Below are 22,347 nucleotides of genomic sequence, written 5' to 3'. Positions count from 1 at the left end.
AACTTGTCCCGTGGCACACAGCACAGAATGAGAGTCGAGGAAGAAAATAGTTTGAAATGATGGAGCTGGAAGCTAGTCTGCGGTAAAAATATTATAGAAGTATGTCAGACAGTCTAGTAGTAAAAATACTTTTTCAGAATTTTACAATATTTGTGATTTGTGAGTGCTTTAATTTTTGTGATTTAGCATGTTAACAAATATTTACTTTTGTACTTAATTTTATATTTTTATGTTGTATTCTTTTTCACAAAGAGGTTTCTCAACATCGTGTAAACTTCAGGCTCTACAAAACCTGGACCCTCCCTTGATAAACCTATATCAGAATAAAGCTTTCAAAAGCCCAATGTAGCATTAATTTTGTTTTTAAATGACTTGATAAATAATGTGTTTCCCTGAAGTGTTCTTGTGTTAGGATTTTTTGTAGAATTTCTAGAGAAAATTCAGGATGTTTCCTGTAAATAGGGCTTTAAGTTTTTAAAAAGATGATATATTTTAATTTTTATTCATCATTACTACTCAGATGCAGAGCTGAGTATTGATTGTGCTATGGGGGCAAAGCCAGCCATCCTGTCAGATTGCATAGGCAGGTGGGGGATGGACTCACTTAAGAGAGCATCGTCACTGAACTCCGGCATTAATTCAAATCTTTTTCCTTTTCTGTTGTACAGTGCCGTTTTGGGTTGAAAATTTCTTTTTTCCAAACTTTACTAGTTTTTTCTTTATGAAGCAGAGCAATGTGACGATAGTAGAAATATCACATAAATAATTCCATGATTCTTAGGGAAGGATCTGCTGGTCAGTATCTTTATGTTTGGGGAATAAAGTGAATTTTAATTCCCTCGCCTGATTTAGCTATAAGTCACAGGAGGTGTTTGAATTTTAAATGCTGACTCATCCTAGGTGGCCACACAGCTTTGTTCATAAAGAAGGATCATGGGGCACCACTGTATATTTTCAAAAATACCTCTGCTATAATTAACCAATTAGTGGTTAGAACGCTGGTACACTTTTGTATTTTTCCAAGTGTCTCACCTCGCCTGTGGATTCAACCTGTGATCTCCATGTGCTCCCAGAAATTTAGATCTTTGGTGCTGGTAACAGGGAGGCAAGCTACTTCCAGGATCTGAAGTAAAATTTTGGGGGGGTAGTATATAATGCATATCCATTCTATGGTCTTCTAAGAATTATTTCTTGTAGCTCGGTGTCTTTCTATTTCTATGCCATGTATCCTCTCACGCTGTACTTTCTGTAAGTTTTCTAATAAGTGCCATTCTGGGGAATCTCAGTGCAGACATCTGGGAATAATTTATTAGATCTTGCATGACTGGAGATAGTTTTGATCAATCTCATCTCTCTTTTAATTCATTTTGAGGACCAAATTTCCATTTAGAGAGGACTGACCTTTCTTCCCTACCCTGGGGTGCATGCGCATTCTCAAAGTGAAATAATGTTGATTTAATATTGTCACCTGGCCCTTCACAAGATCATCACATTTGCCAGATAATCTGCTTTTATTAGCTGAAATGGAAAAAAAAATTATAGATTTTGGATAAAATTTCCCATTCATTTTTTCTGCTTTTACTTTGTTTTTATTTTCAATGTTGACTTGAAAAAGTATATCAGATCAACAAATCATATTTGTTTGACAATTTATTTCTAGGATCAATACACAAACTCCATATTTTTTAATAATTACGAGATTATTAGTTCAGGCAGTGTAGCCTAGAAATGTGATGTTAGATATAGTTCAGGTGGGGACTATAGTTAGATTAAATTCTTAACCACTTTTCTAAACAGGGTCTCTATGGATAGAGACAAAAAGGAGTCTTTCTGAAAAGCCCTTTCTGACGGCATTTGTCTTGAATACTGCCGAAAAAGAGAATTCTTTAATCAAGTTGATGAGGATTTTTAGGCTGCTTAATTTTAAAACGGTTTATGATGAGGATTTTTAGGCTGGTTACTTTTAAAACTGCAGATGAGAAGCAGGCTCTGAGGACTGGAATTTGCTTGCTCTTTGAGAGATATTTGCATTTGTGAAGGAAGGGGGGATGACCTTGTAGGGACCTGAAATTGGCCACCCCAGGATGTGTCTCTTTGGCTTCGGGATTGTTTTGGGCTCATTGCTTTCGATAAACTGGGAGAGGGAAGGAGGCCCTGGGGAATGGAACTTGCTCTTCTTGGGACACATTTACATTTGTAAGGTAAATCTCTATCTGTAAAAGGTGCCTCCCTCTCTGTACCAGGAAGAAGAGAGATGACCTTGTCCCTAGAAACTCTTAATGGGGAAGGCAAGAACTTAAGCTGGTTGCTGTCTGGCAATCTCATGTAACTGATTTAGGGTGGTGGCTTCTAACCTTTCTAACCTTTGCTTAATCCGATTTGATTCTTGTCTAAAAGTCATGGGATCACCCAACGACCAGACCCCACCTGCACTGATACCATTTTAACTTTTTTCCATGTTCTTTCCTTTGTCTTGTAAAGAGATGACTCACATACCCATGCCTTATAAAATTAGCCCTAACCCTCAACTCGGGGCAGCAGCAGGAGCTCTGACTGCCTGTGGGTCCTGTCCCCATGCACCAGCTCTGCCTGCCCATGGGTCCTGTCCCCATGCTAGCGGGGGTAGCAGAAGAGGCAGCAGCAGAAGCTCTGACTGCCCATGGGTCCTGTCCCCATGCTACACTATTCTCTAAATAAAAGAGCACTACTGCCAGATCTTGAGAGTCCAAGAAATCTTTCTTTCGACTCCTCGGCTCACCGACCCCGCATCAAAGTGAATACTAATAAATACCTTGATTTTTAGATGGACTCATTATGTATTTATTTCATTTATTAATTTATACAGGATATATTTATTGAATTCCAACTGTGTGTTGTGGAAATTCATAGAGCACAAGGAACAGTTAACAAGCTTGGAATCTTCTTAGAATAAAGCCTGCTTACAGAGAATTGTGTCTAGGGTCTGTAAGATCTGATGCTTTGAAGTCACTGCCATACTTTTTTAGTAAAGGCACACTGTTGGTTTGAAGGAATCCTGTCCCTGCGTTCTCTCATGTGAGAGCTCTCTTAAACAACTGTAAAGACATCCTTAAGCAAGAGCAAAACAAATTAACGAGCTTTTTGTGATGCAAATTGGTGTCAAGCATGAAAATGAGGGCCTCGTGTTTTTCACCACACCCTGTAGCCCGGGTATATAAAGAGGGTTCAGAGACCAGGGAATCCATCACACTGAGGAAACGCATTCTCCTGCTACCTAGGCCTTCACTCCTGACACCATGTGCTACAACAGCTTCTCCGGTGCCGTCTTCCCAGGGTCCTACTGGGGCAGTTGGGGCTACCCTCTGGGGTACAGCGTTGGCTGTGGCTACGGCAGCACCTACTCCCCCGTGGGCTATGGCTTCGGCTATGGCTACAATGGCTGTGGGGCTTTCGGCTACAGGAGATCCTGGCCATTTGCTCTCTACTGATTTGCTGTAATACCCGAGGCATAGAATCTTCTCTCCCCTGAAGGCTGACAGGCACATCTCCAGGTCCCTCCTTTATCTACTTCTTTAGTCCTCATTTGCTCATCAACCTCCCAGTCGCTGCTTTCCAGACCTAGCACCAGAGCTCCAAGAGAAGAAAATGAAAAACCAGATCACCCCACCAGCTGCCTTCCCTGGATGATGTTTGTTGGGACATTTTCAGAAACTTGCCACCCAAACATGTATTTCTTTTGAATTTTTCACCAGGCTCACGACTCTTGTCGTGCTAAAGTTGTGGATGTGTCTGTCAAACTCTAAATAAACTCGTCTCAACCAGCATAATCCTCTCGCCTGTGTGGAGTTTCCTTCTTGGTGGATACATGTTCTCTGTTACGTTGAATGGGAAGGGAAGTGGGTTTACTTTTCTGTCGTGGGTGTGAGAAGCAGCGAGAAAGCAAATTATCCTTGATCGTGTGTTAGAGGCAGGCAAGAGGTGGCTGCTTGTGATGAAAAAAAAAAATAGCCTAGTTAACCTTGCCTGAATTCTGACATCCACCCTCAATCCTTGCGCCAAAGGTGCACCATTCACTGCTTGGTGTCCCTCCTCATCTCACCACATCCGCCCCTCCTGGAGAAAACCCAACCTCGAGGGACTTTTTTCAGTTATTTTCATGTTAGAGCAAATGAAACCCATTGTGCTCCCTTTCCCAGGGACTAATGATTGTAGAAGAAAATACCGTGTCCCCTATATAAGGATTCTGGGGCGCCAATAGAATAGCTATAGACGTATTTTAGGAGTCTGAGAGTCTTAGGGGAGGGGATAAATGCCCTATATCAAACCATCTAAGGTGTCTACTTTACAGTTCAGAAGCACCAGATTAGAAACAACAATGGAAAACTTCTTAATCTTTGTAGGATCAATACCGGGTAGTGAGTTTTACTCTTAAAAGATACGAGCACCTTTACATACACCTGAGAAAAAAAGTAACTATAATGAAGAAGTATTTCTGAACATGCATCAGCCTTTCTCTGCGTTCCTTTAGAAGAGAGCAGTATTCCTCTTATAAGCCGAGTCGAAAATGTCTCAATCCTCCTGTTGAAAACACTTTACGTACAGTATAAATATCCTTGGTGACAGCGGGATTTGGCTTAACCCTGCTGTTTTATTGCGTATTTGCATGTGGCTATATTGCATATGATTCACCTTGTAGCTAAAAATGTAACGGCTATTTGCAGAGATTATTTTAGAAAAGAATATTTTCTCCACCATATTTCATCCAACGGATATCTTTTAAAAAAAATTCAAAAAACATCTTGTTCAAGGATTTACTTAATCGACGTTTTTCCAGTAGACTAGCTATAGCCAATACAATCCCCATTTGAAAGTTTCCAGCAGCTGCATGTTAACTTATGCTGAGAATTGTAATTTAATCAAACATGCAGGTTAGAATAGACTAGGAAAAGAACAGAGGGATTTTTCAGGAATAGAGGGCAAGATTGAAATTAGAAGGTGTCTATTTGACTGTTGTGGAATGATGACTGAGTTATAGACAGTTGGAGACCTCAGAGAGCACGGAACCTGGTGTCTCTGAAATCGTGGAGTGCAGGAGAATCACCTGGGCAGCTGGCGTAATATGTAAATTGTTATACCTCACCCCCAGGAATTCTGACTTGGTACATCTGAGGTGTGGTCCAGAAATCAAATTTTTTTCCAGCTTAGTTGAGGCATAATTGACAAATACAAATTGTATATATTTAAGGTGTAAACAGGATGTTTTGATATGTGTATACACTGTGAGATGATTACCACAATCAAAGTAATTAACACATCCATCACCTCATATAGTTACCATTTTCTTTTCAGGTGTATGAAAAGGTGCTCAACATTGCTAATCATCAGGGAAATACTAATCAAAACCACAGTGAGTTATCACCTCACACTTGTTAGGCTGGCTATTTTCAAAAAGACAAGAGATAACAAGGGTTGGTGAGGATGTGGCGAAAAAGGAACTCTAATGCACTGTTGGTGGGAATGCAAATGGGTGCAGCCACTGTGGAAAACAACATGGAGGTTTCTCAAAAAAATTGAAAATAGGGGCCGGCTCCGTGGCCAAGTGGTTAAGTTCGTGTGCTCTGCTGTGGCGGCCCAGGGTTCTGATCCTGGGCGTGGACATGGCACTGCTCATCAGGCCATGTTGAGGTGGCATCCCACATCCCACAACTAGAAGGACCTGCAACTAAGATATACAACTATGTACAGGAGCGGTTGGGGAGATAAAGCAGAAAAAAAAAAAAAAAAAAAGATTGGTAACAGTTGTTAGCCCAGGTGCCAATCTTTAAAAATAAATTAAAAATAGATCTACCACATGAGCTAGCAATTCCTCTTCTGAGTATATACCCAAAGGCAATGAAATCACTATCTCGAAGTGATATCTGCACTCCCATGTTCATTGAAGCATTATTCACAATGGCTAAGATATAGAAACAATCTAAGTGTCCGCGGACAGAAGAATGGGTAAAGAAAATGTGGTGTATATACAATGGAGTATGATTTAGCCTTAAAAGGAAGGGAATCTTGTCATTTGCAACAACATGGATGAACCAGAAATCTAAAATTTTTAGAAGCCCCTCAGGGATTTTAGCTTAGGTGTTTTGAGGCCCACACTTTAAGAAGCACTGTTTCAGGCCGTTACACACACACACACACACATTAATTAATTAAATTTTGCTCAGGAAATAGAGTCCTAATAAAGGAAAATCATTTATATCTCAACAAGATAAAGGCAAGGAAGGCATATCCTTTACATCCCCAAAGATGCCCAAGATGTGCACTGAAGTACAACGTGTGTGCTTGGCCGCCTGTCAATCACGGTACTGGTGCTGAAGGTTCTGATGCCAGGCTCTGCTTAAAGGAGAAAGTGTTTTATTGGATGATCTTATAAACTCATATTTTCATCTGTAATATGAAAATGCTCTACACTATTTGATGTCATTCGGTGATTTTTACCTGGAGTTCCCTTTTGTCACCTATGGTTTTTTGAAAACGCGTATATTCAGATCCCACACTTGGAATTCTAATGGGAAGCTCTTCTGTGGGGTCTGGGAATTTGCATTTAAAAAACAAATCTCCGTAAGGAATTTGCCTTTGTGCCACCAATTTGGAACAATTACAGGGTCTTTTATTCATGGCTTTTCATTTCCCATCAGTTTCAGCTTCCTCTGTTTATTTTGAATCTAGGAACCAATTCATCCATCCTAATATAAGATTCATACAAATGAAAACAGGATAAATAACACTTTGTGGATAAAGTGAAAAGAAAGAGTAGGAAGAACATTTGATGCCAAATTCAGGCTCAGCTGTGGCCTGTTGGGAATATAGTTAAGGTATTAGTATCTAATTGGAGATCAGTTTTGCTTTTGAGCTGAGTCAAGTTCAGGGCTGTGCACACAGCAGAAACAATAAATATGACTGGATTATCTGACAAATTTCCTCAATAAACATGAAAAAGATGTTAAACATCCATTTGCTAACATCTTGTAACTATTCTTGAATTCAGAGCCATTTGTGGATCGCATGCCAGATGTCTGTGCATCTTGTGACTTGAATTCATCTCAGAAGGTCACGCGCATGAAGAAAAGTATTGTTTTTCCTTCCTACTTTCTCGTTAATTGTTTATTTCTCCTAATTAATGGGAAAACTAAGCTATGTATATTGAAGTTTTCCCCGCTGAGAAGAGCCTATTGAACTGAGAAAGGTAGTTTGAATAATAAAGATGTTCTATCTACAGAAGAATCTTAAAAAGAGGGAAAGAGGGAAACAGAGAAATACTTTTCTTCCTAGATTTTAGGATGGTTCAGAGTAACTCTTCCTGGCAGAAAGGCGTGGCTAGAGAATATTCTGAAGTACTTTCTTGAATTATGAGCCTGTGACTAAGTGTTGCACTGATAGCATCACATTGCATAACACTCACTTGAATCTGGAGCGCAGTGTTTTTTTCTGCTCTGACTATTTTCTTAATGCCCTGTTTCCACAACCAACTTATCCCCATAAATGAGAGATATTTTTTTTGTGGTTGTTGAGGAAGATTCACCCTGAGCTAATATCGCTGCAAATCTTCCTCTTTGTGTACGTGAGCCACTGCCACAGCATGGCCACTGACAGATGAGTGGTGTAGGTCTGCACCTGGGAGCTGAACCCAGGCCACTAAAGTGAGGTGTGCTGAACTTAACCACTAGGCAGCCAGGGCTGGCCCCATAAATGAGAGATTTTGAATGCTGCAAGTTTCTTTAAAGAAATTTTTTTTAACATTTTCACATTCTGTGTATCAAAAATGTACTCTCATGTCTTTCACTAACGTTTACCACCTGGTTGCAGGCTTTCTGTTTGCTCTCATGTACCCTCTACTCTCATCATTAAGCATCCCAATTTCTCGATTCCTCAGAAGTATGATTCATCAGTCATAGCTGAAGACATGAATTCTAATTTATATTTACCCATTTGGTTCATAGGCGAAGTTTAAAGCCTCACAGAATTTTCCACGGCTAACTTTGATAGAAAATCTGTTATGTGATATCCTGTTAAACATTTCCCAGGAATTCTCTAAAGGCTATTTTGAAGGCATCTGACATTTGCCCTCGGTCACAAGGTTGGTAGAGAAATGTTCTCCGAATGGCACTCCTTATGTCACCAGGTGTTTGATGACACTATCCAATAAGAGTGTTGGCCATGAAATTATGACAATCATGAATGTGAAGATGGCAGAGCCACAGCGAGTCTAACATAGTAGGAAATCCTATACCATGTTTATACCATTCTTGCTTATAAGAAATGACCAAACAATTTTTTCTCCCTCCCATTTTTCCTTTTCCTGCATTTTCTTCTCTTTTGCTTCTATATCTTTGTCCTCAAGTTTTTTACTTGTTAGAGGACCACAGGATTCTCTTCTATTCCCATAGATTTTGTTAAGGTAGGATCAATTCTTGAGCAGATTTTTGAGTAGTTTCTCAGTGAGAAGAGAGATCAAGAGAACCACCTTTCTAGCACAGAGAAATCTCACAGTCACAAAAAGCCACTCTTTTTCAAAGATTCATACTGGCTCTGCTTTCCAGACCCGGAAAAAAGCTTTCAGCTACAATGGAAGATTATCAAATACCTTCCAAGTCAGAGTTCTTCTTCACTTACTAAAGATACAAGAAGAACATAAAGATAAAACATCGACGAATAAAAACATGGCGCTGGCATTTGATAAGTTTTATCCAAGGTGGAATTTTTTCTCATCCAAGGAAGGTTTTGCTTGCTCTTTTGCCAGTAACTTCAGACATAGGAAGCTAAGCAGAATCTAGAAATGCTTCATCCTTACGTGGGAGTGATTTTTGATTTTCCATAATTCTCCTTCAGCCAAAGGATGGCCTTTCTCAGAATCACCCAAAGTGTGATAGCTCCTGCCCGGTGGGCATGTTCAACTCGTGGCTTTCCAGTGGCATATGTGTAAGTAAATCATACTTAAAACCAAACAACTAACCAATTAACCAATCTTGTGTACATCTCTGGAATAGAATAATTACTTTTGAGTTAAATGTTTGGTAAGTATATGTTTTCATCCCATTGATCCTATGATACTGAATACCTTCTGAAGTGGGTTTATTTGAGATTTTAGAAGAGGCTATTATTTTAAGCGTATTCTTATAAGATTTTTCAGTCATTTCAATGATAAAAATAGCTAGGCAAAAAGAACTAATATTTAATATCTTCCTGGGCTGCTTGTAGGTGGTTATTCCTCCATACAACCCCATGAGGTTGGTTTTATTTCAGGTTCTATTATGCTCACTTTACACATGAGAAAGGTGGAATTCAGAATGTTCAAATGATGTTTTCATGGTCTCAAAGCTGGACGGCGACAGAGCAAGATTTCTAATCTTGGTGTGTTTGATGCTGAAACCTTGCCGCCTGCCTCCTACTAGCCAGAGTCAACTCCAGTTGCAGTCTATAGAACTGTGTGCTCCATGAGGGGAACTTACCTGTCGTGTTCACCACTGTGTCCCAAAAATAAAGCACAGCATTGGGCTCGTATAGAGTCCCCAATAAATAGATCATGCATGAAATGATAGGATCTTATTTTTTTCAAGTTAAAATAAAGAATTCCTGATCATGGCAATGAGATCCTTTGAAAGTCATTTATTCATATCTGAAAATGGCACTAGTGGTTTGGGTTTTTTGAGACACCCAGGACAGATTTCATGAATGTGTGGACTCTGAGACCAGAAACATGCTCCTGAGATGGAGGAGTGGGCTGTAGATGTCATTTTATTAGGATCTACTGAGAGGATGAAGCAGTAACATTACAAAGCAATTTCATTTCCCCCAGCTCTCTCAGTGACACTCATTTAATTGTGTCTCTTAGTAATATCAAATATAGAGTATTTCCAGTACAATTCTTTATAAAAGTAAAAAATAATTTGATGTTCTGCCTTAGAATGATGTGATGAATAAGCCATCCAAAGTCGCAGGACAGAAGACCAGTGAAGAAGGAAGTAAAGGGAAGGGAAAGAGGCGTGGTATAGGGATCATCTGACAAAGATTTTCTCCTTGACTACACTCTAGTCAGCCTCCACTGAACTCTTTTCTCAACTAAGCTCTGACCTTTGGACTTCTGTGTTTGTCTCTGTATTGCCCCACTTTAGCATGAAACCTGCTAAGTCAGTTCAACCAGAACCCTCCACCCTCGATGTCTGATCACCTCAATATCTGATCAGGTTCTTCATCCTCCACCATCTCCCAGGTGATGTCTGATCACTCTGGCCTGCCTTCCGTGAGCATCCTGTTAGGTTGGCTTAACCTGAAACCAACTCTTCCACCCTCTTGTACCCCTGATGTTTCCTCTTAGTAGTTTTCTATCCACTGACTCCCATCTTGCTCCTTGGCTGTAAATTCTCACTTTTCCTTTATTTGGAGAAGAGTCCAATCTCTCTCTACTATTACAAAACCCCATCGTAGTAGCTCCCCTTGAAGAAAGTCTGCCTTACTGTGTTTAGTAAGTGTGATGAATAATTTTTTTAACATATCTCAACTTTCAGTGCTTCCTCATCCACTTTCAAATTTTGTTTTTTAAATTTATACTATAAAGAGAAACTTTCCTTTGTCACCCGAGTACTGTCCTATGCTCTTCCTTGTTCTGATGCTAATCTTAAAGTTCAATCCATCTGTACTATTTTATGTAGTATACACCAACTCCTACTACAACCCCTGCCCCGTTGTGTGCACTCAACATTTTACAATTATGGCATCTAGATGCATATATTCACATTGATGTAGGCTTGTTTGTTTTGCCTTTGCTTCTAGTTTGAAAGGTGTGTTAGATCTACAAGCTCTTTAATGTCTATACCTCAAATCCTGGTACAGAGCTTTATGAAGCATAACGTCATTCAGTAAATTCCTGTGGACTGAAAACATGGTTTGGTGTTGCAACCAGTGAGATTTCTGTTATTGAGAAGTCTCATAATTGGAAGATTAAATTTAGAATCTGGTTTAGCCCAAGACTTTGAAGACATGGTAGTAACTTCTCATTACAGGGACAAAACTCATAAAGAAGAATCATTCTTTGACTTTGGCAATTAATCAAGCTCAAACTTCTTTCAAGAATAATGAGGATCTTTCTTTTTCCAATGAGATCTAGGAGATTAATGAGAATTTTAATTCCTTTGATTTAAAGAATGAAGGAGGCACATTTCTTCATCACAGCTCTCTGCTGAGATTATGAGTCACGTAGGAAGAAGGATCCCATTGCACGCTATAGCCATTGACCTTGCTGCCTGACCAAATCCTTATCTCCTGGGCAAGGTATTATGACTTCTTTCTTGACAACTTTGACCCAAATGGCTGCTGGGGAAGTTATAGGTGTTTCCTGGGCCATAGTACTGACTGTGGATATGGTAGCACCTTCTCACCTGTGGACTATGGCCTGGATTATGGCTATAGGAGTTAGCCACCACTTGGCTATAAAAGATACAGGGCAGCACGAGTCTACTGATTGATCTGCATGTCTGAGACCTCAGCACTTATTTTATTCTTTTGTTTCCAATCTGATTCTACCCTTCTTTGAGTCCCAACATGCTGCTTGACCAAATCCAGTGTGTGTACACACTGGATCATGTTTACTTCAAGATGTATCAACTTTTGCCTACAAGTCTTTGAACTTTTCTAGAAGTTCATCATTTTAGGCCTATGATTCTTATTTGAAAGATGTTCTGCTCTAACATGCTTGTCATTGTTTTTCATCTTGAGGGCACTTCTGTTTTTGCCTCAAAAACTTACCTGAGTTGACATAGGACATGTGGTTTGAATATCTGTTTTTGGCTAAAATATGTTCATGGTGGCCATATATTCAGTTACATTGTACAATAAAAGCAATGCTTTAAATCCAGTAAAATGAAGGTTGATTTTTGTACTTTACCAAAAGATGTTAATCCTAATATCTGGGCTAACTGAAATGGGGATTTGGTAATGTCCAGGTTAATCTGATTTACATATGGATATCCAAAGTCCAGTAATAAAATCAAACCAATTTACTTTGAATCCCAAATAATACAAAATGATTATCTACGTGGAAGAATACATCAGATACTGGCTCAATTTGAAATTCAATTAACAATTAATTGAAATATATTAACAAGTGCCACTACAAACATACATTTTTCTATGCTACTATTCTCTTTAATTTTATCTCATCTCTAGAACCATGTTTCTCAATGTGTGGTCTCTGGACCAGCAGCATCAGCATCAACTGGGAACAATTCAGAAAGGCAAATTCTCAAGTCAACCTCTCCCGCCTCCCCCCAAGACCCACAGAGTCAGCATGTGTTTTTTTTTAAGATTTTATTTTTATTTTTTAAGATTTATTTTTTTCCTTTTTCTCCCCAAAGCCCCCCGGTATATAGTTATACATTCTTAGTTGTGGGTCCTTCTAGTTGTGGCATGTGGGACGCTGCCTCGGCGTGGCTTGATGAGCAGTGCCATGTCCGCGCCCAGGATTCGAACCGACGAAACACTGGGCTGCCTGCAGCGGGAGCGTGCGAACTTTAACCACTCCGCCACGGGGCCAGCCCCTCAGCACGTGTTTTAACAAGCCATCTAGGAGAGTCTGATGCATGCTACATCTGTGCCTACTGCTCTAGAACATAAGTAAATTGGTTCATCAAATTAATTTAGAATAGTTTTAGTTAACCACTTTTAAGAGTTAGATTTGAAAGAAACAAAAGGAAACAGTGATTTTAACATACATTTATATTGTACCTTCTGATTTCACTGTATATTCACTTACATTGTCTTATTAGAGCTTCATAAAATCTCATGAATAAGATAAGATAGTTACCTCTTCTTTACAACTTTGCAACTGAGGCACAGATTGTGGTGTTAGTATCAAAAGTCAGACAAATGCTATGTAGATCTTAGAACAGAATTCAAATCTGATTCTACTGTAGCTGTTTCATTATATTACGTATTGACTAAATTACTCTCTAATAAGTGATAAAAGCAGAAATATAAGCAAGTTCACACAAGGTTTAGATACATTCTTGGACATTTTATATACTTTATTTAAGGGAATAAAGAAATACGTTACTTCTTCCTTAACTTTTAAAGGCAACACTTTTGTTCTTCCACCTAATATTAAATATAACGTCAACAGGATTCTTTACAGATGGGAGTCCCCATACAATGGTGGATTTAAATATGATCGATTTAGGGTTGATTAGAAATTTGAATTGATTCTTTTCATTAACCTTTCCAAAATGTACACCAAGTTCCACGCCATCTTCTCTTATACTTTCCTAAACAATGGGGTCTTTTGAGGAATTAAGTAAAAAGTGGAAGAATTGTTTTTGTTTTATTAAATTTGTACTTTGATACTATAATCTAGTTTTTTCCCATTTCAGTCACATCACTGGGCCATTTCCCAGTAATATTGATCATATCCTAGAAAACAGTTAAATAAGTGAAAGCCAGTTGGCTTAATGATTTAAATATATGTAAAATGCAGAGTCTGTTCACAAATGTTTGTTTCTGTTGGAAGGCTACTGTTACATTTCTTATGCATTTTTCTCATTCTGAATGCAGGCTTATAGTTAGTCACGCAAAGTTACGTTTCTTGAGGGTAGATTATGGAAGGAAATTATATCTATCTTTTATCTCACAGGATTGACCCTGTGAAATACTCCTTTCTTCTATCTACTTATTTTCTCATCCCTGGTAGATCTTGGTTAGCGTAAATGCTGTTTAACAAACGTAGAGCCTAAACTTGTTTCATAATTCCATGATAAAGGAAGAACAGTGAAGAAATTGAAAAGTCATTAAAAAGTCAGTGAAGGTAGTGGTCATCCTTAAAATCTGATTAAATACTCATAAATATAAAAATATATTTCCTCATAATTGATAAATATCAAGTGATTACTGAACACAAAATAATTGCAATTAAATTGTGGAATAGATTATTAATGAGAAATAAACATTTCTGGATCTCATGAGATATGATTAACAGAAGATTTGCATTAGTTTTGAAAATATCTATAATGGGCTCAATCGTGTATCAAAAATTTCTTGGGAGAAGAATCTTTGGGTATCCTTAACCTTACAGTTTAAACAGTATTAATCATCCCTTTTGTGTGGCCAGAAAATATCTGTAATCTCACAAGGGATTTTAGATAGTATAATAAGAGTATTTCCGGTCATTTGGAAGCCTGCTTTTGAAGGTTAAATTGGGAATCTGCTTTTACCGAAGACTTTGATGACATTTCAATAGCTTCCCCTTTGTAGGGACTAAACTCATTAAAAGGACACTAGGCAGTCAGTCAACCTCAAACAATTTTAAAGAGCAATGAAGACGCCAAGAAACAAGGGGCCTATTTGTTGCCACACCCTCCAGTGGGGATGTATAAAAGACTTTGGACAGATGGAGCACGTCATCCTCAGGAAAGTGGTCTTTGCTGCTAAACATTCAACTCCTAGCAAAATGTCCTTTGGCTTCTTCAATGAGGACATCTACCCAGGATCCTACTTGAGTAGTTTCAGCTCCCCTCTGGGGTATAGCGTTGGCTGTGGCTATGGCCGTACCGACTCCCCAGTGGGCTACGGCTTTGGATATGGATATGGCGGCTTCCGACCACTTGACTACAGAAGATATTGGACATTTGACCTCTATTGATCAGCTTCTGATGGTGTGAACTACATCCTATTCCATGTCCTCAGGAACCCAACTTGAAGTGGTGTTTTATTGACAGCTTTCCAGGGGACAAGATGAGGACTTCAAATTCTCAACATATGAACTGCGCGAAGTAGAGTGATCATGAACTTTGCGGACTGAACTTTAATTGAAGCCTTAATTTTTCTTGATAGAATGCTGTACCTTATTTTAAATTCCCCCAGTGTATTTGATTTTAATGTTTCCCCCCAAATTCTGGCTCAGTTCTTTTTCATTGACCCCTCTAGTCTAATAAATATGTTTAATTTAGCCTATAAATGTGATTTTCTATTTTGTTCTTTTCTCTTGACTCATTCTTTGTGTGTGTAATTTCCTATTGCATTTTGCAGTGAGGATAACACTTTACTATTCTAAGCATTCTGTCTACTAAAAGGATATTGATTTAAGGAAAAAGTAGTCCATGGTGAGTTTGCATTGAGGCTTTTTTTTCATTCTTCTTGTTCATATTGTACTCTTGAGTAAGAAATCTGGAGATTAAAATCAGCCCTAATCTCTCCAACATCCAGTGTATTATGGGACTCAATAAAGGGTTTTTAACTTTTAAAGAGTGCTTTCCAGTTTCCTGCTCTTTAATCTGTGTCAATATTTACAATGCCAATTAGAAGAACCATTGTATAGAAGCTATCTTAAAATTATATCCCTTCTATGCGCACCATATTCTGTTTTCTGTTTGCTTTTGGTTTATATGGCTAATTTCTTGAGTCTGTCGTATGTGTTTAATGGTTGAACCGTTACTAACAAAAAGACAAAGTTGTGAGTTAAAACAAATCCCAGTGATGTCAGGGTGGTATTTGCCTCTCACACAGCAGGCTAAGTAAAAGTGATTGTCTTGAGGATTCTCAATTGACTACACGAAGGAAAATGAGAAACATATTTTAAACTCCTTTAAATATAAAAGGTCAAGAAAGGTGAATTTTGTTACAGTGAGTCATTTTTCACACTCTGGTTTATTCCTGAATCGCCAAACTTGACATCTTAAAAATGGATGATGAAGACAAATGGCATAAAAATTCACTTTTCTAGGGGAACAAACCTGAGCAAAAACTATAACCCCCAAAATAATACTCACATCCCCTAATTTTGTACATTCCTCGTCTTGCATTCAATTAGCTATTTTTTTTAAAAAATTATCATCATTATTAAATATCACTTTAAGAATACTTTCGTAATTAACATTTTAATGAGTTTCTAATGTTTATTCTTATAACCTCCTTCAATGCAAGCCTATATGACAACATCAAAGCACAATCTAGCATAAGGCATTTGTACAGGTATCAAAATAATGTAATTTAGCTCTAAATTTCTCTGAAAAAGTAACTTTATTCAAGGCTATAATCTGGACTGTCTAAATGAACGGAGGATTTGTATACTTTTAGGAAAATTCTCTGTCAAGCCAGAAGTTTTTTTTAAATCAACATATAGTCAAATTGTGTAGTTCTACATATTTTAAAATATGCAAGCGCATATATATCTGTGTAATTATCAGAACAATCAAGCTGTGGGACAGTTCTATCACCCCCAAAACTCTCTCTTGCCGTCCTTATTTCAGTCATAGCCTCTCCTCTAACTCTTGACAACCATTGATCTGTCCTTCTCACCATAGTTTTGTCTTTTTGACCAGGTCGTATAAATGGAATTATACAGTGCACATTCTTTTGAAGCTGACTTCTTTAGATATGTCCTATATAGGGTTCAATAAGCTTCTTGAATCTGCCTTTGGCTAAGAACAGTCTAAGAACAGGCTAAGAAAAGAAGTTTTTCCAGAATTTGGCATAAGCCTGGACTTCCAGTAGGATTGGTCTAGCCATTGAAAGAGAAGAAATGTGGGGATAGCGAACCCGGCAGTTTCTGAAAGTGTCTTACAACCCTGACAGATATATAAAACACATGAAATTTATTTTACAATAATGCAGGTTCCATAGATTTCAAGTCTGAGCATGCATAAAAATTCTAGCCAAACTGTTAAAGAACGAACTTTTCAGAGTTCTGCCTCCCTAGATTCTGGTTCATTAGTCTTGGGCACAGTCTGTTTATGTGCATTTTTAACCAGCACAAAAGGATCATGAAGCAGATGATATTAGAATCACCATTTAAGAAATGCTGATCCAGATAAAGAAATTGACATGTTCACCACATTTTTCCAGTGTTGCTAAATTGGGTGGTATTCCCAAATCTTGAAGGTTAGGAATAGATTTTTAAACGTGACCAAAACCAAGCACCCAGCAAAAATGAAAGTTGGCGCGGGAAGGAAAAGCGCAAGGCAGCGCCAGGGAAAGGATGGAGAAATCTTGGCTCAGGAAAATATTGCAGAAACCGGACAAGTCATACACTAGCAATGAATCAGCAATGTAATGTATAATTAAAAGTGAACCTGATACAATTGTGAGTTAATAGAAGTATGACACATGGGAGGTGATAATTAATCCTTCCGCTATATGGCACTGTCCAAAATTGATTCTGTGTTATTATCTGAATTTTATTAAGGATGTAGGAAATTGAGGAATAGTCTAGAGATAAGCATTAGGAATTGTAAAAGGGAAAGAAATCTGAGCTCCATAGGGAAAGATTAGCAGAATATGAGTTGTGATTTTCTTTTATAGAAAAAATAAAAAATATTCTATTTTTTCTATTTTGCTGTTCATTGCAACAGCATGGAAAATGAAGAAAGTTATGAAAAACAAAAATATTATCACTACTCAGGAGTAACTAATATTACCTCTTTAGTGACTGAAAGTAAAATAATTTGCTATATTCCTTGCTGTGTGATTATTTGAACACTCTCCTATTATTTGAAAACATAATTTTAAAATGACTGTATCATATTTCTCTCTATAAATACAGCATATTTTACTTATTTGATCTCAGTTTTACATATTTAGGATGTTTCCAAACACTCACCACTTGAAATAGTGTTTTAATGAACATCACTAAGTGACCGCTATTCTCATCTTTAATAATTTCCTTGTTTTAGACTCCAATTAGAGCCAAAATACTAAATCGAAGGTCAAAAATATTTTTAAGGTTCAGAACACGTGTTATCCTCCAGTGCCAGGCCATTGCAATTAAAATAAACTCCTTATTCCTTATTATGCCCTATAGGATGCCAGAAAGATCTTTCCAGAAGCGTCTTCCTCAATTCCTCCAGTTGTAGCACTTTTTGCTAGTTAAGATTATCTTCTGTAATTATTAAACTATAAAAATGGTCAAAATATTAAACAGACATTTTAAAAGTAAGTTGTGCAAAAAAAGATAGGCAAAAAAATTAGCCTCCTGACCTATCCCGTCCTACGTCTCATTTCTTCCACCCAGTGACAGCCATCTGCAAGTACTTTAGACATTTTTTTCACACTTAATCATTTCTATACAATAACTTTATTCTGTGCTTTTTTGTTTTCTCAATTTTATACGTAATATATCTGCTTCCGATTCTGCGAGATAAGGATTTCTTTCTTTTATATATCCTTCAGCCAAGACACACACTTCTCCTCTCCCAACCTTCAGATATGGTAACATCACAGTAGTATTTATACTAGCATGACTAAACAATATTTATCCTAAATCCATGGTATGTTGGAATTGCATTTCCCTTCCAGGAATTAATAACTGTCTAGATTTACCACAGAGAAGCCCTCTCCAATCTCTTTAACAGACTAAAATTTCTCACAATAGGGTTGAACACATCAGAGCATCCATCAGTTCCAATTTCCCCGGAAATATTCCTCTTGGAGCTCTCTACCTTTCTGCTTCCTGTCGTCTGGGCTGTTGCCCCCTCGGCTGGCTGAACAGCCCAAATTCCCTTATCCTCTCTCTTTTTAACATCACCTATTGCCTGGATTGGTGTGTGGATTTCTGGCACCCTGGCAGAGCACATCCTCCAGCAATTTTCTGAGCCAGTGTCTTTAGCTAAACTTTCTGAGATCCTGCATGTCTTAAAATATGTTTACTTTACCCTGACAGTTTATAGGTTGACTGTTTTTCTAGGTTAGAAACAATTTTCTTTCACTTTACTGAAAACGTCACTTCATTTTCTTCTGGCTTTCACTTTTGTTTTTGAGATATTTAATACCATTCTGATCTCTAGTCCTTTGTATGTATGCTTTTTTCCCTCCATTCTGTGAAAGCTTTTGGGATTCTCTTCATACAGTCACTGGCTCGGAAATAATTTTTAAGATAAATTTCACTACTAAGTAAATCATGAAGGACAAATTCCTGTGATTTTTCTCCTAGACTGTCACATTTATGATTATATTTGTGCTCTCTTTTAAATACTATATATTTTGACAATCCTTTTTTAAAAAATTCTGTTTCTCTTAGAAGATTCTCACCACTACTCATGACCCATGTCACAACTCAACGAAAGGAAAAAAAAATAAAAATAGTGCAATTACCAATAGGGTGAGAAGAGAAGGTGATATAACGGCAGTGAACTTCCCTGTGAATTGACTGGTTACTTGAGCTAAACATTGTTTTGTCAGTCCATAAAACGGAGAGGCCAACATTCAGGGCAACACGACACACAGGTTAAATACTACTCCATGGGAAGTGAACAGCAATAAATATTTTTCACTAACTGTTGACAAGAGGGAGGGTTGGGCAAGAGAGTAAAGAAGTGTTAATGATAGTGTTGAGGAAGATCACATTCAGACATTTGCTGAAATGTTGTTTCTTGTAGTCCTACACATCCTGTCTTTAAGGCTTATGCATCCTAGCAATACTTCCTGTGGGTCCAACCTCCCTTTTGACAGCCACTACTCTAAAAATGTGCCTGGGTTTCTATCAGCATGATTTTTGTTAGTGAATATTGTGTGAAACATTGCCATTGGCTCTAATCTTTCCTTGAAAGTAAAATGGCTTTTCTTTTTTACTGAATTTATGAATATATGTGTAGTAATTTCTATTTACTTTCTAAACTTTTATTTGTGATAGCACAGCAGTTTACCTTATGTTTGCCCAGCAATTCAGAGTATTTCATTGATTATACCAGCACTTTGGTGTTTCTCTATGAATATATTAGGACTTTTTAAAAAATTGATGATTATTAATTTATCTATACATACATACTTATGTATATACATACTTATGTCTGTCTATCTATCTGTCATTTATCTGTCTATCTAGCTATCCATCCATCCATCCACCTAATTTTTTGTTTTCATATTTGGGGTCTACAGTAGATACTTTTTTTTAAATATCAATACTTTGTGGTTCTCAATAATCTTAAAACAAATAGAAAAGTAGAACTCTGGGGCTAGGGTGGGATTCCTGCAGTTTCAAAGTCCAGTCCAGAGAACTACTGAATAAGTAAGGTTTGTTTATGTTGTTTTACTGTTATGGTGACAAATCAAAGTGTAGAATAGGTTTCGTTTTCAAATGTGCTTCTTGAGCAGGGCCATGGTGTCTCTACTTGAGCTTTCCTTCCATTCAGGGACCAGCAACTAATAAGTTTAACATGATCCCTATTGAGCACAGGTATTCATGAAAACACCTGCACTTCCTGAAAAGCAAGTGACCCCGTTTGTTATCTGGAAGCTTTTTAAGAGAAATAGCGTGCCATGGCTTCTGATGAACAGTGTCAGTTAATCTTGACTGTGGTTTGTCAACATCTCTGGATAATATTTGTGGGCCGTTCGTCATTTGGACATGTCCTGCTGGTCATTCAGCTTCCTAGTGGGGGTGCAGGTGTGTGTCAGCATCCAAAACCCTGTGTTGGAAAAACAAACATCTTAAACAAGTGAGTTGGTTCAGAAAATCCCAGTTTCTGAGAAGGTTGACTTAGTCAAATATTTTGAGAGGGGATACGAGGTCTTATCAGAAGGCAAAGAAATGTCAGTGCATTTGAGTAGAATAGAACACAGTCTAGTTTCAGACGTTTAGATCCGGGGTCAAAAATTAAAGATGTTCGCTTCTTATTATAGATTACAGACTGGGGTGGGTTGAGGGGAATTACAACTTAACTTCAAAGCATGTTCAAGTGTCTCTAGCGAGTACAAAGTCATTCTTTATGCAAGAAGACAACAGATTAATGAGGTTTATTATTTTCTTTAAATCAGTTAGCAAGATAATGAGTTAGGGAATTATTTGCAGTATTCTACCCACTGCTAGGTGGGTATAAATGGACTGGGATAGTCTAGAGATAATGGGATAATGAGTTACTCTAGAGAGACCGGGATAACCTAGCTTTGATTACTTGCTCCCGGATATCAGAAGCCCTCAGTTCCAATATGCTGCATTACAATTGCTATTCTGACTGATACTCCTCCAGGCTTTTCTGGACTTTGTGACTCTGGATATGGAGTTTTGGAGAACTGGGTTCCAGCTGGGGCTTCAGTTATGGGTACAGTTTTGGATGCAAATATGTCCAGTGACTTGGATATAGCTATGGATGTATCTCTGCTATTGGCTGGGGATATAGAAGCCCAGCTTTCTGTGGAAGACATTGGTCATCTGGACTTGCCAAGTGGTGCCATGTCCACACCTGGGATCCAAACCAGAGAACCCCGGGCTGCCAAAGCGGAACATGGGCACTTAACCACTAAGCCACCAGGCCGGCCCCTCAATACATCTTTTAAGTATGAAGTAAAAGCAGAATTTAAAAATATTAGAATTCAGTACCAGCAAAATGATTTAGAGAGAAACAAAATAACAGACTTTATAAAAATGCTTAAGAAAGATGCTGCCATATAATTTTGAGTCTATGGGAATGTAAGTTGAAATTAGTGCTACAGACTCAGGCTGAACAGTTTTGTGAATAAAACAAAAAAATATTTTTGAGACTTTTCTAAGGTATTACTCTAAGATATATATTTTCTTCTAGAAAATATTTAAATTTACTTAAAATTTTTTCCTGAATTATATTCAACTGTTTCTCAAAGGATTAATATTATAATTAAATATACTATTCCAGTATCTTGTATGTTAGACATTTGGACATGCAGAAACAATGAAAAATATTTTTTAAGGTTAATAATATATTGTACTGATGATGAAACCCATCACAATTCTATTTTATTCTCTTGTTGAGAGATCTCTGGAACTCACACAATGAACAATACTGTGAATCTGGTGGAAAAATATATTTGTGGAAAGAGAAATTAGTAAAGGAAAGTGATTACAATTGTCAGTGACAATGGGAAAAACACGATGAAGGCGATGAGTGATTTAGTAATTATGTACATTATGATTTTTGTTCTTACCCTTCAGTTTTATGTTCAGGGCATAATTACAGCACACAGTAGAGTAACAGAATTATTGTCTATAATCAGCAAGATAGTGAGCTAATTAAATCATTATTCTTTAGCCAAGGACAAACTACATAACATAAAGAGAATTTTGAAACTTTGTCGTGTGCTTATATAAGATGTTCCAGACAAGATGGAATAGGATTTATCAAATTAGACAGTGCTTGAAAAAACATTAATATTGCATTTGACAGATAATACGACTATAGCAGGGCATCTGACTGCTTGTAGATAATTAACTCACTTGCTGGAATCTGCTGCCAAATAACCAAACTCATGCCTGTATTCCTTGCATCACATCTGCTTCGTGTCATTCTGTTCTAGCAGAGATGCTGAGCTTGGTGTGCACGCAGTGAAATCTGAGGTACGGATAGTTCATAAATAGTTTATCTT

The 22,347-nt window shown here is 37.7% G+C and overlaps 1 protein-coding gene across 1 annotated transcript; it reads left to right on the top strand.

Moving 5' to 3' along the window:
• The first annotated feature begins 3,209 nt into the window (after nt 1–3,209).
• Nucleotides 3,210–3,806, top strand: KRTAP8-1 (keratin associated protein 8-1). The gene has a single exon (XM_014736490.3). The coding sequence runs from the start codon at nt 3,276–3,278 to the stop codon at nt 3,465–3,467; it is 192 nt and encodes a 63-aa protein (XP_014591976.1). The 5' UTR covers nt 3,210–3,275; the 3' UTR covers nt 3,468–3,806.
• The last annotated feature ends 18,541 nt before the right edge of the window (nt 3,807–22,347 follow it).

The sequence above is a fragment of the Equus caballus genome, chromosome 26 (assembly GCF_041296265.1).
Source record: "Equus caballus isolate H_3958 breed thoroughbred chromosome 26, TB-T2T, whole genome shotgun sequence".
In the NCBI taxonomy this organism is placed as follows: Eukaryota; Metazoa; Chordata; class Mammalia; order Perissodactyla; family Equidae; genus Equus; species Equus caballus.
Note: the sequence above shows the minus strand (reverse complement) of the source record. Positions and strands in the feature narration are given on the sequence as shown.

Excerpts from the sequence above, each read along its gene's own strand:
- KRTAP8-1 (XM_014736490.3), top strand. The coding sequence starts at position 3,276 with ATGTGCTACAACAGCTTCTCCGGTGCCGTCTTCCCAGGGTCCTACTGG.